We start from the raw sequence: 19,668 nt of genomic DNA, 5'->3' as shown, positions 1-19,668 counted from the left end.
ATATTTTGAGGAGGGTGAGGGGAGAATCTGGAAGTATTTCTAGAAGAATGTTGCATATGAGATAGGCCTTGAGGAATGGGTTGGATTTTGATATTTATATGTAGATGATCGTATTTACTACAATTGCCATCTGTATGTTTATGTATTTCTTTTACGAAAGTAATTAACAGCCTGGACTCTAACTGGAAAGATCTGCTAGCTGTCCCTTCCTTGCATTTTAACTGGCTCACTATGAATTGAGGCTTCCACCAACATATGCTCAGTTACAGAACTGGTAATTATAGTTGGAGGGTACTTTCCATTCCAAACACAGCTTGAATCGGAGGTGGAGACTCTACCTTATATCCTCGAGACAAAGTCAGACCAAAGCATCCTTGAATCTCATAGTGGGTAGGGATCTTTGAGATCATCTACACTAATAAACCAGCCAAATAACCTCTGAGCTGGCCTTGAAAGATGGCTTACATCAGGACACTCAGCATAAACACACAATTTTTCTGCTAGCCCATTGTATGAGTCTATAGCAGAGGTGGGCACACTGGCTCGAAGGTCAATTCTAGTCCATGGCCTATCTTTGTAAACAAAGTCTTATTGGAACTGGGCCATGCCCATTCATTTACATATTGTCTATGGCTGCTTTTGCGCTGCAGTAGTGCAAAATTTGAATCCCCTCCATAAGACTTTGTAAGAATTCTTAGATTGCAAGTGACCAAACCCAGTTCAAACTAGCTCAAGTTAAACAGGAGTCTATTGGCTCCTGGACCTTTGGAGTCAAGGGAAGGTCTGGGTGGAGTCAGCTGCTCTTGAGATGCAAATGGACTGTCTTGTCTATCTCTTCGGCCCTAGTCATGCCTAGCACAGCTCCTGCTTCTGAGCTCTCTCCCTGCTCACTCAGTCCGGCTAGCTCTTCTGCCTTTACTGCCCATTTCCCTTTCATTCCACCCAGTCCATCTGCTAAGTTCAGATCTTTTTTCTGGTGCTGTGGATCCTGCAACCATAGCATGAACACTAGGCTTGGCATCAGAAGTCTTGGGTTCTAGTCCTGACTGCTGTTCAGTACCAAACCGATTGATAAGATGTCACGACACTGAAAATCAAAAGACCCTCAATAAATACAGGTTGCTTTTTTTTTCCTTAGACTCAAAGCATATTTAAGCTGGCAAAGGCACTAAAATTCATCTTATCCTAGTGGCCTGGGTAACAAAATGACCCATAAATGTGTTTTATTTGGCTCACATAGTATTCTTTTTAATTTTTTTAATATTTGAGCCAAGCTGTAAAAACTCAGAGATTTTACTCTAAAATCCAGATTTCTGGTTTCACTGAGCCCTTGTCCCTACGTGGTAGGAATCACTTAAAACCAAGTAGGGGCCACGCGTGTTTGGGTAGAGTCTCCCACTCCCTTTGTCTTACTCCAGCCCACTGGCTCATTTGCATGACCCACCTACCCCCTTAAGGAGTTTATGCTCCCTAATTTAATACAATTATCCATCTGATTCCCAAAGATCTGATTCCTATCTGTCACCTCCGGGCAGCTCAGTCTGTTGGGAAAGTTTTCCCTGTCTGTCCATCCTCAGCATCCCCAAATGGATAAGTGACTTGCCCTGAGTCTCCCAGTGTGTTGGAGGATTAGAAGTCAAAGGTCTCAGTATTGCTCGCCAAACTACTGGTCTTTTTACCCCACCTGATGGAGATATGTTCTTTCCTACCTTCCTTACCCACTTGCTAACCCTCAGTCCAATTAAGGAGTCAGGAGGTACATTTAAAAAAAAGTCATTCAACATCAGGTTTATTTTTGACAGAAATATTTTCCTTTATAAATATTCTAAAGAAGAGGAATTGGCAACCTTTTTCTGGAAAGGGCCAGATAGTGAATATCTTAGGCTTTGTGGGTCATGTGGGGGCTCTGTTATAACTACTCAACTCTGATATTTTAGCATAAAAGTAGCCATAGACAAAACATAAATGAATGAGCATGCCTGTTTTCCAATACAACTTTATTTACAAAGGTAGGCAAGTGGGCCAGAATTGAATTTCGAGCCATGGTTTGCCCACTCTTGCTGTAGAACCATGCAGTGGGTGAGCAGAAGAGGTGTGTGTCTGTGCTGGGTGTCCCAATGTCACAGATCTCGCAAGGGCCTGTTCAGTTGGGGCATTTCCAAGTAGCTTGCCTGGATTCCTCTGCAGGAAGTTATCTCTATAGCATCAGGATTCCTGTAGTACATCAGTTTCAAAGATGTTCCAGGGACCCCTGAGAATCCCTGAGATTCTCGGGGCGGTCCACAGGATCAACACTATTTCTGTAACAATCCTAAGAAGGTTTTTGCCTTTTTCACTCTCATGGTCTCACAAGGATACAGTGGGGTTTTCCAGAGGTGATGTACGATGAAATCATCACTCTGACAGCTAATGGAATGTGTGCTTTTGTTTTTCTGTTTTTTAAAAATCCTCAGATATTTCTAATACAATAGATACCAATAGGTAGAATTCACCGAAACAAAAGCTCTTTGAGGTTCACAAGGAATTTTAAGTGTGTGGAGGAGTCCTGAGACCAGAAAGTTTCAGAAGTGCTGTCATTGTGCTCTTATGCTACAAAATACTTCTCGTCTTGTAATAAGGATTTTTCAGATAGTCCCTACAAGAATGTGATTTTCTTGTAGGCAGGAGCTGTGCTAACCATTGTGTTTCATGATTGCACATGAATTTGCGCATAGTTTTATTTATTTTAGAAATGGTTATTGTGAGCCTGCTCTGGGCAGATAGTGTGTCTGGCGTTAAGTCTAGAGAAGTGAACTCAATAGATACCATCCCTGCCGTCATGAAGCTTACAGTCTAATGGAGAAAAAAGAGATTAAACAAATAATCACAACTAATTATATCAGTACATACTGAAAAATGCAATCAAGGGAGAGTACCCAGCACTGTGACAGCCAATAACAGTAGGGTTTGTACTATTGAGGGAAGTCAGTGAAGGGCCTTTGCTGAGATCTGTGGGATGTAGGGTCCATCTGAAGCAGGATTTCTCAACCCTGGCACTATTGACATCTTGGACCAGGTAATTCCTTGTTGGGAGAGGGAGGAACTATTTTCTGCATTGTAAGATGTTTAGCAGCATCCCTGGCCTCTACCCACTAGATGCCAGTAACACACACACACCCATTTCAGTTGTGACAACCAAAAGTGTCTCTAGGCGTTGTCAAGTGACAACTGGTGGATGGGGTCTGGGGGATCAGAGAATTGCCCCTAGTTGAGAAGCACTGATCTAGAAAAGATGTGGGGTAGGAAGCCCACTGTGATGGTCCAGCTGAGAGGTGCTTGTGGCTGGGACAGAGCTGGTGGAGATGGAGAAAAAAGGCTGACCTGGAGAGCTATGTAAGGGATCCATCTACATGGCTAAGTAATGGATAGACATGAGAGTGTTTATGAGAGGGCCAATGATGAAGTTCAGGGTTCATCATGTTGAAGCACTGACTTTGGTTTGGACAAGTGACACCATCACAGGCTGGCTCTGAGACCTACAGGTGAGAGAGAGAAAACACATTCGCTCATCTCTCTGCCCGCACAGCCGCCTTTGTTGTTCATGTCAGCCTGGTGGGGGCTAGCTCTAATAACAGACCAGAAACAGCTCTTCCTAAAAGAAATGACAACTTTAGAAAAGAAAAACCATCTGCCAGGACTGAGTGAATTAAATCTGTGTTTAATCTACCTGCATTAAGACATTATTTCATTGCCAGTTGACGTTTTTAAACATCTGTGAAGGTTGGCAAACACATTGGAGAAAATATAGTTTGTAATACTCTGAAGGATATTGGCACGTTATCTATGACAGCAATTTTGATACTCATTAATATCAGATACCAAGATTTCTAAAATTCTCATCTCACTGCCAAAGATTGTGTGAGTCTTCTAGTCACTAACCCAAGGGTTCTCAGCCATTAGGGAACTAAAGACTTTCCAGAGGAGCTTGTTTGAAATTTAAAGTCTGATTCAGTAGGTCTGGGGTAGGGCTCAGGAGTCTGCGTTTAGACAATCCACATCACCTCCCCAGATGATTCTGAAGCAGGTGGTTAGCTGGTCACTTTGAGAAACATTCATGCAGCAAAACATGCCATCGTGAAGGAATTTGTTCCAATGTCACTTCCACCAGTGACTTCTGCTGTCTGACCACGTCATCTCACCCCACCTCTGCTTGGCTAACTTTGCTCATCTCCAGAGTGGCTCCAGAAAGCTTCCCTGCTTAGATGCTCCCATAGCATGCCACGCTTGTTTCTGTGGAGTGTCTGCAGCAACAAGTGACAGCCCCCAACTAAAAATGGCTTACACAATCTAGACACGTCTATTTTACAGAATAGAAAATCCAAAGAAAGGTAGATCCAAGGCAGGTTAATTCAGAAGCTCAGCATCATCCTCAAGCACCCAGATTCTTTCCAATTTAGGTGGCTCCACTCAGAGTTCATCAGGAGCAGCAGGGCTGCTGTTCCAGCATCCCAGGTGGACAAGAACCTCCGGAGGCCGAGAGGAGCAAAGAAAATCTTCCAGCCCCAGCCAACCTCCCCTCTTGTCTCATTGGCCAAGAGTGTATCATGTGCCTTTGCCTAAGTCAATCAGTTGGCAAAGGAATGAGATTATTAGAATCATTTTCACCAATCAAGATTCTCTCCCGGGGGGCTGGCTCTGTGGCCGAGTGGTTAAGTTCATGCGCTCTGCTGCGGCAGCCCAGGGTTCAGATCCTGCGCACGGACATGGCACCACTCATCAGGCCATGTTGAGGCGGCGTCCCACATCCCACAACTAGAAGGACTTGCAATTAAGATATACAACTATGAATGGGGGGTTTGGGAAGATAAAGCAGAAAAAAAAAAGAAAAAAAAAGGAAGATTGGCTACGGTTGTTAGCTCAGGTGCCAATCTTTAAAAAAAAAAAAAAAAGTTTCTCTCCCCAAGTCTGGGTAAGGTCACAACCTTTCCTGAAAGACATGCCTGCTCAGGGAAGGATAAACAAAACTGGGTCCCCCCAGGAGAGAGAGATTCTGTTAGCAGATGAAGAGATGAATGGCTGCTGGGAAGGCAACAGTAATATCTGCTACAGTCCTCTTCCTCTCTCCTACCACTTTTCCCACCATTTCCCCTGCTGAAGTGGGAGTCACAGGAGGGCAGGGACCATGTCCACCTCGTGCATCATGGTGTCCTTAACTTGATGCTGTGGGTCATGTTAGATACATGAGGTCCACTGTGAAGTGGTCCTGGAATATATGTTTAATTTAAATTGGTAGAGTGCATTCTGATTTAGATGGAAAACTGTGAGTAAATAGGATATAAATTTTTTGGTTGCAAGTGATAAAACCCCAATTCAAACTAACTCATTGTTTAGAAAGAGACTGTACTGTATCTGTTCATGTAATTAAGAAGCTCAGGGGCCAGCCCGGTTGCATAGTGGTTAGGCTCATGCACTGCACTTCAGAGGCCCGAGGTTTGCAAATTCAGATCCCAGGCACAGACCTGCACACCACTCATGGAGCCATGCTGTGGTGGCGTCCCATATACAAAGTAGAAGATTGGCACAGATGTTAGCTGAGGGCCAATCTTCCTCACCAAAAAAAGCAGAGTTCAGAAATGCAGTGGCTTCAGGTCAATCTGGATCCACAGACTCAAGTGATGCAGTGAGGGACCTCTCTCTTTCCATCTCTAGTAAGCTTTCTCAACGTGTGAGGCAAGATGGCACCAGGTGCCCCAGATGACCTCCTCCTGGCTTAGCAACCCAGATGGCTTCTCCAAAAGCTCCAGTAGAAAAAACCCTGGAGAGGACTAGGTCACATGCCTGCCAATCACATGGAAAGAGAATTGGGGTTCTCTGATTGGCCAGGCCTGGGCTACTTTCTGATCCTGTGTTGGAACAGGGTCAGCCCACCCAAACCCCATGAAATGGGTTCCCCACAGGAAAGAGGTTCTGTTGCCAGAAGAAGCAGAGAGCAGATGCTGAACAGGCAAAACAACAGATGTCCACTACATTTATGGATGAAAAAGCTTTTTGCAGGGCATTATACATGGGCCAAACAGTAATTGAGAACTCCTTGCTGATACACACAGAAAGTAAACGTTTCCCTTGCTCCCCTAGACTATACAAATTCAATTTGAAACTTTGAATGATGCTTTGTTTCCTAAAGATACAAAACTTTTGTCCATTGATTTTTTGGGAGGATCTTTGATTTTATAAAATCTTTTCTCTCAAAAGGAAGTATTCTTCATCTTTCCTTCTATTATTTTTTACCATTTTTACTCTCTTTTTCTGTTTTATTTAGCGTGTCTTAACTTCTTCATCCCACATGTGTACCAATAACCCAGTAAAAAATGTAAAACTGCCATCTCTCCGTGGTGCTTTCCCTAACTTTTTTCCTTCTCTTTCCTCTCCTTCCCAATGAGAAATAATTCATAAAAATCTTAGCACTCCCTGTTTGGACCTCTCTGATTCCTTTACCAAACTCTATCTTAGATTGTAGCGTGTAGGGATATATTTCCATCGTTCATTCATTTGGCAAGTATGAAATGAGTGCTTCCTGGCATCAGGGACTGGCTTTAGCATTAGAGATGCAGTTAGAAAAACAGTCTCCCCAACTCCATCCTGGAATTTCCTTTGGAGTAGGAGATGTGTCTCCTTTATCCTTACATCTCCACTATATTTTGCTTCATTTTATTATTATTGTTTTTGTTATCATTATTATTATAATAACTTTGGCTTTTCACTTACAATATACCAAACAGTGTGCTCACTGCTTTATGTACATGACTTCTGCTCCTTTCAAAAATTCTGAAAGATAAGCACTATTGTCCCATTTTACAGATGGGGAAACTAAGGCTCAGTGCCATGGCCGCTTGCTAATCTCATGCAGCCTGTGAGAGAAAGAGCCTGGATTTGAACCCAGATCTGACAGGTTCCATACCCTATTCTCTCTCCAGTTCACAGAAACTACTCTGTAAATAGCCTGCAGAGCAATGAAGGAGTGCTTCTGTTCTTCTCTGAAGGTTCATGTTCTGATCCGCCACCTTGCATGTGGAATGCGGGACATGGGCTTTGAGTTGTGAATCTTGGAGTGAGGATGAATCTGTAAGGACCCACTCTTCACCCTAATTCCTTTTGGATGGACTTGGCAGACATCGTTGAGGCTGTGTCCATTTGTCCCTAACCCATACATCCTCAGTTTCCAATCCCTCTCTTTGAAGGGCCTCCGGCCTTGATTTCTTCATTGGCAAAACTAAGACTTGGTGCCGATCAGAACTTCCTACAGTGGTGAAAATGTTCTGTTTCTGTGCCCTCCAACACAGTTGCCACCAGCCACCTGAGGCTGTTGAGTACTTCAAATGTGGTTAGAGTGACTAAGGAACTGAATTTTTAATTTTATTTAATTTTCATTTGAATAGCCACATATAACTAACAGCTACCAAATTGGACAGCGCAAACCTAGAATAATCTTTATCCTTCTTTTCCCCTGTGATCTTATCCCTACTATTGGGTTGAAAACAACATTTTTTAGTGAAATGGCAGAAAGTATTGAAATGGGATGGAATGAAAAACAAAAGAAAATATCAGTACATATCTATACTAAGAATGAGTTTTGTTTGTGAAACTTGTGCACATATTTGTGTACTGAGTCATTTTGCAAAATTAATTTCTTCCAGTGGATCATGATCAAAAGAAAGTTTGGAAACCTCTGCCTGTCCCTGAGTAATGTCACCGAGAGCTTGAGAATGACATGCCTCTCTGGTGCTCCCTCATCCAGCCTAGGGCTCTGCAGGACCTCATTTCAGGAGTGTTCTGTTCTTTCAGATCCCACAGGCGTGTGGTGAGCATGTGACTTCTCTCAGATGGTAATTGGAGGTGACTTGTGGTCATCTATCTGTCTAGGTGCAGCGATCCCAAACTGGTGGCCCACAGGCAGAATCCAGCCCCCACAGATAGGCCTCTCTGGGACCTGGATGTGTTTTTGCAGGACCATAATCCACTGGAGCCCAGTAGCTTCTTCCCCTTTAGGTGGGCCAGTCTCTCTGGCATGGCCCCCTTGTGTGGATTTTCCATTGACATTACCTGCCTGGCCCCTGAGGGCATTTTATGTGGCAACTGTGGTTAATATACATAGAATATTAGATCTGAAAGGAAACTGAGAGACCACAGAACACAGCCCTTTTACTTAATAGATGGGAAAACAGTGGCCCAGGAATGAGGAGCGTTCTGCCTGAAGCCTCACAAAAAGTTAGTGGCAGAGTAAAGACTAGAAGGAACTGTTTCCCTCTCACAGAGGAGAACCAGATATTAACCGAAATCTTGGTAGGGCAGAGGACAAGGAGAAAGAGGGAGAGGGAGTGAGAGGGGGAGAGAGAGGAAGAGATAAAGAAAGAAGGAAGGAAGGAGGGGAGGAGGAAGGACGGAAGGAGGAAGTGAGTAGGGGGTGGGGTGGGAGAGGGGAAGGAGAGGAGGAAGAGAAGGGAGGGGAGCAATAAGGAGGGACGAGAGGAAGGAGATAGGACAGGGTGGGATGGTAAGCCATCCTCACAGCCCTGGGGAAGAGAGGGCCTGCCTGGCAGGTCAGAATTCTGTGAGGGGAGCCCCTCTTGGGGTGTGTGATCACCTGGAGAAGCTTCTAGTGAGCATGACTGCAGAGGCCATCAAGGAGAGCCCTGGAGGACTTTGAGCAATGGGCAAGCACTTGAGACACCAAAGAGGGGGCCTCTGGGAGACCTCTGCCCTCTGAGAATGGAGGCTGCTTGGGATGGCTTTGAGGATTCCCTGACTGGTGTGACCCACACCTCATTTTGGCCTACCCTCAGGCAAACTGTCCCTGATCTGAAACCAAGGCATTTTCTTGCTGGTCCTGGTGTGGCCAGCATGATGGGGACCTTGAGCAAGTTCCTCCACTCTCTGAGCCTCAGGGCTGCATCTGTAGAGATGGGAATGTGGATGAGCTGGGGCAGAAGGTGCCCTAGGGGCTCCCTTAGAGAGGAGGGGTGGGTCATAAGTAGGTGGCCTGCCAGGCCCTACCCGCTTCAGTCACAGCAGCTCTAGGGGATCTAGACAGGGATCACAACTCCAGTGCCTTCAAGCACCTGGCCGTACAGGAGAGAAGCTGGCCAGGGTGAGGCAAAAGGAAGAGGCGGGAACCATGGTGATCTGGAAGGACTTAAAAACAAACTCTAGGCCGCCCAAACAAAGCATGTCTGGGAGCCACATCCAACGCAAGCAGCCCCTGGTCGAGGGGGTTTCCCTGAATGACCGCCAGGTCAGTGTGTGTTTGCATTCCATGCATGGTTTGCAACGGAATCAGTGTAACCTAGAGGCCATTTCTTCATTTCAAGGAACAGTTCATAGCTTTAAAAAAAAAAAAAAAGAAGGGAAACCTCGAGACTAGATGTTTTCTATATGCTCTCCACTCTGATACTGAAAACCTGTAAGTCAAGGGGAGCCCCGGTGACAGCTGCTGTTTCTTGGATTTCCCCACAATATATCAGGGCTTGATGGCCTGCCAGAGCCTCAGGAAGCAAACGCTGTAGAAGTATTAAAACTTCTGGCTCAGAAGCCGAGGGCCTGAGTCACTCACAGCACGAAGACAATTGCTGGCTTCCTGAAGTTCCTCTATTTCCAACGTGGTTTCCAGGGCCCCAGACGAAACCCAAATAGTATTTTTCAGATAAGCTGTCGAGATGCTGGAAAGGGTGCCTCGGGGCCCTGGTGGATGCTTGGGTAGATCCCCTTCTTTTCCTCAGGATACCCTGGGCAGAAGGAGGCCTTGCTGGGGAGGCCCCCAAGGAGCAAGGAGCGGGGGGAGGGGAGAGAAAATTGAGCCTCTCTTAGACCTACTGATGCCTGTCTGACCCTGGCTCTATCATGTACAGGTGTGTGACTTCAGGCAAATTAATCCATCTCTCTGTGCCTCAGATTTCCCATATATAGTCCCATATATATTCCCCCCATATGGGATCTGTCTTGTGGAGTTGTGAGAATTAAATGAGCCGGTAGACATGAAGCACTCAGCACAGGGCCTGGCACGGAGTAATTCCCCAATTCCTCTTAGCTGTTTGCAGCTATTTTTACAGCTCCTCAGTGCCCCTGACTGGGGGCTTTGTAAAGATATTCAGGGACAGAGTCAGCAGTGACAAGAGAATGGGTGTGGATTGACAGGAGCCACCCCGAAGTGGGAAAGATGCCAAGGCTGGCAGACTCCCTAGGGAGTTTTCCCCTTCTCATCAAGTCCTGTCTGTTCCTCAGCCGTTCTTATCCTGCTCTGTACATCGTATCCTTAAAGCCCGTGACCAAGTGTAGCAAGATGATATTTTTGAAATATCCACTGGGATTTCTGTCACCCGCCCCTCTTGCGCCTTCCCTCTATTCAGTGAGCGAGGCCTCAGGGCCGGGATGGGCAGCAGAAGGCAGAGACAAAAGGGGTGGCTTCCTGGCTTTGGAATTTCAAAAGTCTGTGCCCTTAGAACAGGAAGGATTTATTACAAAGCTAAATATTCTAGAGAAAGCATAAATGAGAAAGAGCAGAAAGGGCTCCTTGACCCTCACTCACAAAAATGGTTCCCTGGCCCAGAGGGAGAGAAGAGAGTCTCAGGGAAAGAACAAGAACACACGTCTATTTGAGTCCATAGAAAGAGGCCCAGGGACACACCCCAATGAAGGGCACAGGGGTGGGGGAGGGGCAGACTGACTGGAACTTAGTTTGTGCTTGTCTTGAAACAGGGACCAAGCTGAGTTCTAACAGAGAAATGAGATTTTTTTAATGTTAAAGTCTCCTATTGAATTCCATCAGAAGTATACAATTTTTCTTTTTACCGTCATAAAATCAATATAGAAATAAGTGAGGGGCCAGCCCTGTGGTCAAGTGGTTAAAGTTCCACACGCTCCATTTCAGCAGCCCAGATTTGCAGGTTCCATCCTGGGTGCAGACCTACTCTGCTCATCAGCCATGCTGTGGCAGCATCCCACATACAAAGTAGAGGAACGTTGGCACAGATGTGAGCTCAGGGCTAGTCTTCCTCAAGAAAAAAAAAGGGGAGGATTGGCAATGGATGTTAGCTCAGAGCTAATCTTCCTTGCCAAAAAATAAATAAATAAATAAAAATTTTTTAAAAAAAGAAAGAAGTGAAAAGTTAATTCTATGACGTTATATTTGGACTAGCTTTCTGATTTGCAAAATGAGTAACAACTATGCAGTTCTCATTTTATCAAATGTCTTCACTTGTTGTCATTCCTTTCGTGCACTGTGCCTCAGGCCTCCTCGCCTGTGGCGGAGGCCTGTTTGGGTGGAGCCCAGCTCCTTTCTCCTGTAGCCATAGCGTGGCAGCTGGCTCTCAGGCAAGAGCAGTCTGTCTGGCCAGGAGCGTGCCGTTCTGACACATGTCTGACAACACGTTTCTGAAGAAGGCAGCAGAAGCCATTTTACCAGCTACGCATCATGACAGTGGAGCACGCTGATGAGCCTGGCAGAGACGGGCTGTGGAGGAGTTTCTCTTGCAGCAAAGGTTTTACAGTATCGTCTTCTTCGGGTGACAGACTGTGTTGCTGACCTGCTGACACCGGAAACTGTGGCCCGGCCGGGGCCATCTGTGCAGGGCCCCAGGAATCGCAAAGCGCTCCTACCTCTGCTCTGCTGCAGCTGCCAGCACCTGCTGAGCCTGCCTCTCTTAGGGACCGGCACATACACTTGTCGGGCTGTACCTGCCGCCACCGGGGAAGCTGCTCAGGGCTGACGTCCCCGCCCAGGGGCAGCAGTCACAGCTTCTTCATCACCTGCCACAGATGCTGAATCACTGTTCCCAGTCTCTGGGTCTGTACCCTCCTCATTATTCTTAAATCTTTATGAAATTTGTGTATATATATATGTACATATACACACACACACATATTTTAAATCAGCTGGATAATGGATGGGCGATTACTGTTGGGGGAAAAATTAGATACTCCTTTAGCCTTCCCCACGCCCACTGCCTCCCGCTGTTGGCACCTGTTCATGGCAGGCGGTAGGCTTAGCGGTGAGAACACAGATTCTAGAGTCAGACTGCCTGGGTTCAGATGCTCCCTCTGCCATTTACTAACTGTGTGGCTTTGGACAAATGACCTCAGCTCTCTGCACCTCAGTTTCCTAATCTGCGAAATAAGGATAATAGTAATATCCCCTCCTGAGTTACAAAAACTCAGTGATGACATATGTAAATTACTGAGCACGGTTTCCGACAGAGTAACTACGCTCTAAGTACTATCAATTATCCTTCCAGGCCTTTCCTTCGCATTTACTCCTCCTGTTTCTTCATGCATGGCTTCATTCCAGACTCTCTCCTATGCTTCTGCATCTTGGAACACTGACCCCTCCCCCCAGCTCACCTACTCCAATTTTAAGGCTCAGCTTGACTCCAGATTTATGGTAACTTAGTCTGTTGTGAACTCTCCCCACCTTCCATGACCCTTGCTTTGTGCCAGCATAGCCTACCCTCTAGGTTTGCTTTGTCTTTCATCCTGTTATCTTAAAACAGATACCCTCATGCACTGATGCAAGCAGAAGTTGCTGTGTGAGCTTGGCTAAATCTCTTCTCCCTTCTGGGCCTCAGCTTTCTCATTTGTTAAGTGAAACCATTAGACTCATTTAATTCATCCTTTTCTTCATTCATCCAGTACTTATTGAGCACTTATTCTGTGCCCGGCCCTGAGGGTCCACAGGCAGACAAGGCAGACATGGTCCCTGCCCTCATGATGCTCATCTAGTGTGTGGATAACCTCCCAGGCCCTTTCGGCTCTAAAAGTCTGGTTCTAAGTATTCACACGATGAACGTAGATGTGATGGCACATGCGTGACCTTAGGGGTTACTCATAGCAGCTCTCACAATCTCCCTATCAGAGTTTTCAGAAAACAAATGACTCACTCCATTAAGTAAGCACACAGAACAAACATGCTAACACGTCCCCCTGGAAACAGCAGATGTGCCAAAAATACACCGCCCCAGGATAACACAGATCATAGCCTCTCATCCCACAGCAGGAAACACCCAATTCACACATTCCTTTGCAGGATAGATCAAAAGCATGTCAGCCACTCACCTCTGCAGCCCACAGAAACCTATAAACAGAGAGAGCTCCGAGATAGAGAAGAAAGACAAGGTTGCTTAAGGTGGAGAATGGGCTGCAGCCAAGGGTTTTTTTTTCTTGACAGCAGGGAGGGAAAACCAGAAAACCTTTGCCCAAGCTCAACTGGTCCAAAGATGGATTTGACAGTGCTCAAGCAAAACTCAGCGGCAAGCTGGCAGGGGTAATTTAGAAAGAATTCCTGCATTGACTCGGAGGTGGGGGTACATGGCTTCAGAGATCCTTTAGTATTAATTATTGCTTATACTTATTGAGCCCAAGTTACGTGCCAAGCAGTGTACTAAGCACTTTTATATAATGTAAGTAATTTAACGCTCACAAATGATTGGAGATATTCCCACTCTAGAGATGAGCAGATTGAGACGAGTGTCATGTAAGTTGCTCGAGGCCACACAGCCAGTGCCTGTCAGGGCTAAGATCCAAACCCAGCCTTCCCAACTCCAACGTCCATCCGCTTAACCCCTGTGCCATGTGCTTCTCCCTTCCAGTGCAGGGATCTCGTGTCTCTGTGGTCCTACCACAGGAAACAGGATCAGTGCGGCAGGCCCTGATGCAACTCCAGAATCAAACCCCAGGGCCGTGTTGTCAATACCAGATACTCTTACATACAAACCCCAACCTAACCCTTCCAGCTGCCGGCTTTCTATCTGTGAAATGCCTGGATCCACACTGGGGTCTCCTCCTCGGTCTTTAGCGAGTCCCTGTGAACACCCTCCAGGTACCCTGGCCTCTAATGAAGCCGCGGTGGGACAGCTGCTGCACCCGGCTGTTTTCCAGGGCCCCGGGCTGTTGCGAGCTCACTCCTGGGTGGTTGATTCTCTGCTTGATGTTTCACCGTTCAACCAGAAGTGCCACTGTTTTTATTACACTTCCAGCCAATTACTCACAGTTGTTATACTGTCTCCAAGTTAGTTTTGTCACACTTTTAATTATACTCCAACATAGCATGGGTGCTTCTGCCTTTTAAAGACTGTTTTAAAGACGACTCAATTAGAATGTGGGAACATTTTTATCTTCAAGGTCAAGTGACCCTCAAGGGAGGGAAGAAAAATTGTGCAGGCGCCGCATTAGTAACAAGAATGTAACTTAGGTCCCGTTGCTTATGAGAGAGGAATCATACCGTTATCCTCTTTTAAAAGAGACTAATACATCTGATAGCATACAGCACAGTCTAGTTTAAAATCAAGACAAGTTAACGGAGAGAAGAGAGTGAGGAGGGAGAGAAAGAAGCCCAGGAAAGGATACACAGAGCCAGAATCCGTTTTTAATTGGAGGGAATTGTATAAATCATTTTGTCCAGTCTCCTCGGTGACTAAGGACGGAATTCAGGCCAGAGAAGTTAGATGATTTGCCCAAAATTATAAAACTCAGTGACAGCAGAGAGGGAATTGGGACCCAGGTCACCCTCAGCACCATCTATGAGAGAGAAACACATGAGATGAAGAATGACAGGCAGAGGGAGGGAGGAACAGCAGGTGGAGGAATGGGATGCTGAGTTTGGTCCCTGCCATGTTCAGCTCACATGTTCCTTTTAACTTACCAGGAGCCAGCCACCTCTCCCCTTCCAAGATGTTGTTGTGCTCCAACAATTTCAAATTATCTTTGTAGCACTTGGGAAGAGCTTTGCTTGCAAATTGAATTGTGGAATTAAGATGTATTTTCTCATAGAACTCTGAAGATTTGGTATTTGTATAAAAGAGGGCTTAATGTTTCAAACGCTTAATTTTAAATCTCAAAGCCATTGACCAGCTGATTTTCTGTCTTAAAAAATTATACTGACAGCCACTGATTTTCTTGCTTTTATTCTTGGGAAGATTAAGGTTCTTCAGTCTTGCAGTGTCTAAAAAACTATGAGTTTTTTTAATCAGTATTTATTTCATTGCTCAGAAGCCTTTGTTTCCAGATAAAATTCAGGATGGGTGACTGTGTGTGCAATTCGTTCCTATTGCAAATTGTTTTTTAAATATAATTTTAAACTCTTCAGGGATCAAAAGAAATGATTTAAGTCTGAGGTAGTATTCCTAAATTAATTTGTACACTTTATTTTTATATAAATAGGATTCAACCAGATTTAATTTCTTTTTCCCCATTCTGTGCTTGGTATTCCATTTGTGGCACTATAAGGCTGCCATGTCCAATATGGCAACCACTAGCCACATGTGGTTATTTAAATGTAAATTATATTAATTAAAATTAAATAAAATTAAAAATTCAGTACCTCAGTCACACTAGCCACAGTTCAAGTGCCCAGTAACCACATGACTAGCGATTGTTATATTGGACAGCATAGATTTAGAACATTTGCATATCTCATAAAGTTCCACTGGACAGCACTGCTTGAGGACTAGTAACTGGGATTGTCTCTCCTGGTTGCCCTTTATTGGCCAAATAGCATTAAACAGAAGCTGGAGATTCCCTGCATGCATTTTAGAAACGTATCACATGATCCAGATGTCTAAACTTGGTACCTTCATGGATTATTGCACAAGTGAGCAGAGCTAAAGTCCTTTGAGGCTCATGGCTGCTCTCAAATGTTGCTCTCAACGATAGGCAGTTCCTAACATATAAGGCAGTTCAAAACTTCATGTGTAAGTTAATTTGGAATTCAAAAGGCATTTACGCATAAGACAAATGTTATAAATTGTGCAACCGAACCTTAGTACTTTCTGAAATAAAAATTAGTAGAAGTAATAACCAGCAAAAAATCAACAATAAAATTTGAATGTTTCAGCGGGGTTATAGATTGGTTATAGAAGGAATAACACCATCTCCATAGACACACATGGAATAACTTGGATTAAGTTGCTGAGTTACTTAGCCAAGGATACAAGATCTTAGTGGAAATGGGGTGGCTTCCAGGGCAGGAGCAGGTGTGACATATCTCAGCATAGCTTCCTTTAACCCCTACAGCTCCTACTGGCACTATCTGGATAAGGAAAGATCTTCACACATTTATAAGCTCAAATCTTGCTATACCACTACCCGTTTGTAATCACAGTTATATCAGCAATCTGGAAGAACTCACAGCAGCGATGAGTGCATTTGTGCTTATGGGACTATTTACAAACGTGAGATATTTATGGACCTCTGGCCACACTCAGCATCACCGTAGCAGCACCCTCCTGCTGAAGGAGGCAGCAGGGTTAGGACTGGGGGCTCCATCACAGCTCTACCCCAGAAAGCTCTTTTCCCCAGTCCATCTCCTCACTCTGATTTTGCATCTTGTTCCCTAGGTGATTCAAAGACCGAGTTTTAGCTGAAGACCATGGTCACAAATCTATTTCTCCAAAAATCAAATCAGGAAAAATTTAATTGGCCGTGGACATTGGTTCTTGAACAATAAGGCAGGTGGACTTAGAAGAGGTAGATGACAGCTTGTGCAGTGATTCTGGAGGGATTTGGGATCCTTTCAAGAGCTCTCATCATTGATGGTGATGATTATATTATTTGTTCTGATTTTATTTCAGACTCACAGCTTTGTTTCCCTAGGCGATGGCGGATTGCCACACTACTCATATAAACATGATCTGTATTTCTCCCACAAATTGGGAGAAGAGGAGAGAGTGAAATATTTTCCAGGACTTTGAGCAGGAGTCAGAAAAAGAAGAAAAGGAGATAGGACTAAAGAGAATGTTTGTGGACATCCTGGGGAATGGGGGAGGATTGCTCTGAGCTGAGGGGAAGATGTGATGGTCATAGTACCAGTGAATATTTGTGGAGCATTTAATGCACTTTTTGAAAGACCTTACGTGTGTTAAACCATCTAATGAGTTAATCATTTAGCTAACTAGCTAACTCGTATAACTGTCGTCTTAACTTTAAGACAGGCAAAAAAAAGTTGAATAAGGGGTATGAACTCTGTGAGAGAAAGATTGTGCAAAGGATGTATTCCCCCACCTCAGATGGCAAAGTTGTCAGCAGCAACAGTTTCAGGACTCTTTGCTCTGCAGCATGCTTATAACTCAAGATCCCTATAAGTGGAAGATAATGGAAAGTCCTGCTTTCCTGTCCCGTTTCTAAAAGGAGGAAGGTGGGTGAGATCAGTTATAGAGAGCATCTTTGAGCATCTGAAGAAAATGGGATAATGTACATAACACCGATTTTTATATTTACTTAGAGAGAAGTATTCAATCCCAGGTGCATCAGTCAGGATACACTGCAGTAACAAAAAGTCTTAGAAGCTATGACAGCAAAAATTCTTCCTTGCTCACAATAGATGTTCACTGTGGGTTAGCTTGGAGCGCTGTTCTGTGACTCTTGCATCAGGGATCCAAGCTGATGCATCCTGCACGCCATCTGGGTTATCACTGGTTGCTGCACTATGGGAAAGGCAATATGGTAGATCACGTACTGGCTCCTAGGGCTTCCAATTGAAAGTGACACACAGTTTCCATTCACATTTCATCCCCAACAAATCACAGTGTGCAATCCTTCCTGTGCCTGGAATAAAAGATTCAAACAACTACCACACTAGATCCAGAACCCCTGAACTAGGTGATCTCCAAGTTCCCATGCAATTCACTGTTTCTGTGAGTCCAGATTAACTTATAATATGCTTATTCAGAGCTTGACCAGTAAGTCTACATGTATAAATTCTAGACACCGATTTCCCTTCAACTGGTCATCTGTAGAGCCAGAACAAGACTGAGCCTTCTCATAATAGGGTGTGAGCAGGAGTGTTTGGACTGTTGCTTCAACTTTGAGGGAGAATTGAGTTATTCTCTCCCTGGTGCCACTAGGGGCTTCCTACGAGAAAGATTGGGTTCCTCGCTAGCAGTTATTTCAATAGCTTACACATAATGAGATTGGACCAGACAGCTGCTAATATCCTTTCCAACTCTGAAATTTTGTGTTCTAGGTAGGTGTCTACTATTATTAAATAGCAAATGACCAGATTTTAGAATGGTCAAGCAAAGTAGTTCTCACGGAAAGGAAATCTAGAAAAGTAGCCGTGAGAAGGTCTAAGCAGGAGATGGATAGACTCAGTAGGCTAATAGAGCCCTTCGGCATCGTCAAATGCTGACCACTGCACTCCTACCCCCAGCAGCTGCAGCCCCTTCCTCATTTCCACCTGGCTTGTTTTCTTAATTATACACATTTGACATTTTCTCAAGGTTATGGAAAGTGTTTGTTCAAAGGCAACTTTAAGGTGAGTCCGCTTGTCAACCTCCTTCCAATCAGAGTGCCTCCCTTCAGGCCTCTTTTGTAGAAAGTCTGTGCTGCCATTGACCGCCCTCATTTTATAGATGTGGAAACTGAGGCCCAGAGAAGAGATGTAACTTCTTAACAAAAAGACCAGTTGGAGGCAGCACCTATTTCTTTGAGATCCATGAGTCAATTGCAAGACCCAAATTCCCTTTGAGAAGTTTGGGGCCTGATTTGGATCCAGAAATCATCCAAGAAAGTGGGTTTGTTTACCTTGAAATACTCCACTTCCTCATTTATTTTTCTCCACTTGCGAATTTTCCCTTTATTATTACAAGGAAAGGTTATGCTCACTTATAGATCTCTGCCTGCTTCAGGAGGTTTATGGACTCACATCTTAATGCCAATGATGTCTCAGCTTGGTGTATCCAGCCTAATGGTGTATTGAAGGTACTTTGCTCATCATTTACACCCTTTCTGCTTTCTTTTTTCCATTTAAGATTATGATAATATCCGGCAGCAGACTTTTTAAAGAATAAGGGCCTTCTGGATGGTGACTCTCTGTTTCTTTCTACAGTTCCTTATCAGCAGAATCCTTACAGTCCCCGGGGCAGCTCCAGTGTCATCCAGTGCTACCGATGTGGAGACACCTGCAAAGGGGAAGTGGTTCGCGTCCACAATAACCACTTCCACATCAGATGCTTCACCTGTCAAGGTAGGAGGCCCAATTTCCCAACTCCCTTCTCAGATTCCTGACCATGCTCTCACCCCCAGGACATGCCGCAGGGGCAGGCAGAACAAACACGGGCAGTTGAGATACTTATAAAGGCCTAAAGAGACTTTCCTTGAGAATTCTGATGAGAATTCTCCCTTAAGCAGTGTGGAGTGAAGAGGGAGGTAAGAATGAAGGAAGTGTTTGGATAAAGGGGAGAGAGGGAGCCTGGTGACCCCGGAGAGGTAGTGCTGACCCAGAAGAAAAAAGACAATCCTGCCAGCTTAACTTACACATCTGAAAAGACTCCTCGCTTGTGCCAGTATATCTGTTTGGGAGCTAATGAAAGAGCAAGCTGTCTTGGTCAAAATTCAGCATCGCTCTGAGATGAGCACCTCTTCTATAACCGTGTGACAATCCCCAATGGGTAAGTCTAACAAGAGAGATGATACATCTTGACTTCAGCTTATAATTTGGGAGCAGATGGACGTTGGGTTACCTCTAATTATTATAGCCTACCCGTGGCTAATTTATAGAATCCTAGACTTAGCTGAGCTAAGAGTTCCTAAAGAAGAAAGATAACTAGCAGCAGAAAGGAAGAGGGACTCGGCTGAAAGAGCCCGGAGAGCCCCCTGACCCAGATAGGGCAACACTCCCTTCCCCAGTGTCCCTGACAAATGCCTCTC

General features: G+C 44.8%; 1 protein-coding gene across 4 annotated transcripts in view; it reads left to right on the top strand.

The window, feature by feature from the left end:
- ABLIM3 (actin binding LIM protein family member 3) overlaps positions 1-19,668 on the top strand; it is a 108,970-nt gene that overhangs the window by 19,518 nt on the left and 69,784 nt on the right. For all 4 annotated transcript variants that reach the window (XM_046666318.1, XM_046666317.1, XM_046666314.1 and 1 more), the window contains exon 2: positions 18,848-18,985. In XM_046666318.1, the coding sequence (XP_046522274.1) occupies positions 18,848-18,985 (138 nt within the window). The remainder of the gene's footprint in view (positions 1-18,847; positions 18,986-19,668) is intronic.

This window comes from Equus quagga, chromosome 7 (genome assembly GCF_021613505.1).
Source record: "Equus quagga isolate Etosha38 chromosome 7, UCLA_HA_Equagga_1.0, whole genome shotgun sequence".
NCBI classification, from domain to species: domain Eukaryota; kingdom Metazoa; phylum Chordata; class Mammalia; order Perissodactyla; family Equidae; genus Equus; species Equus quagga.
This window is presented reverse-complemented; position numbering and strand designations above follow the sequence as displayed.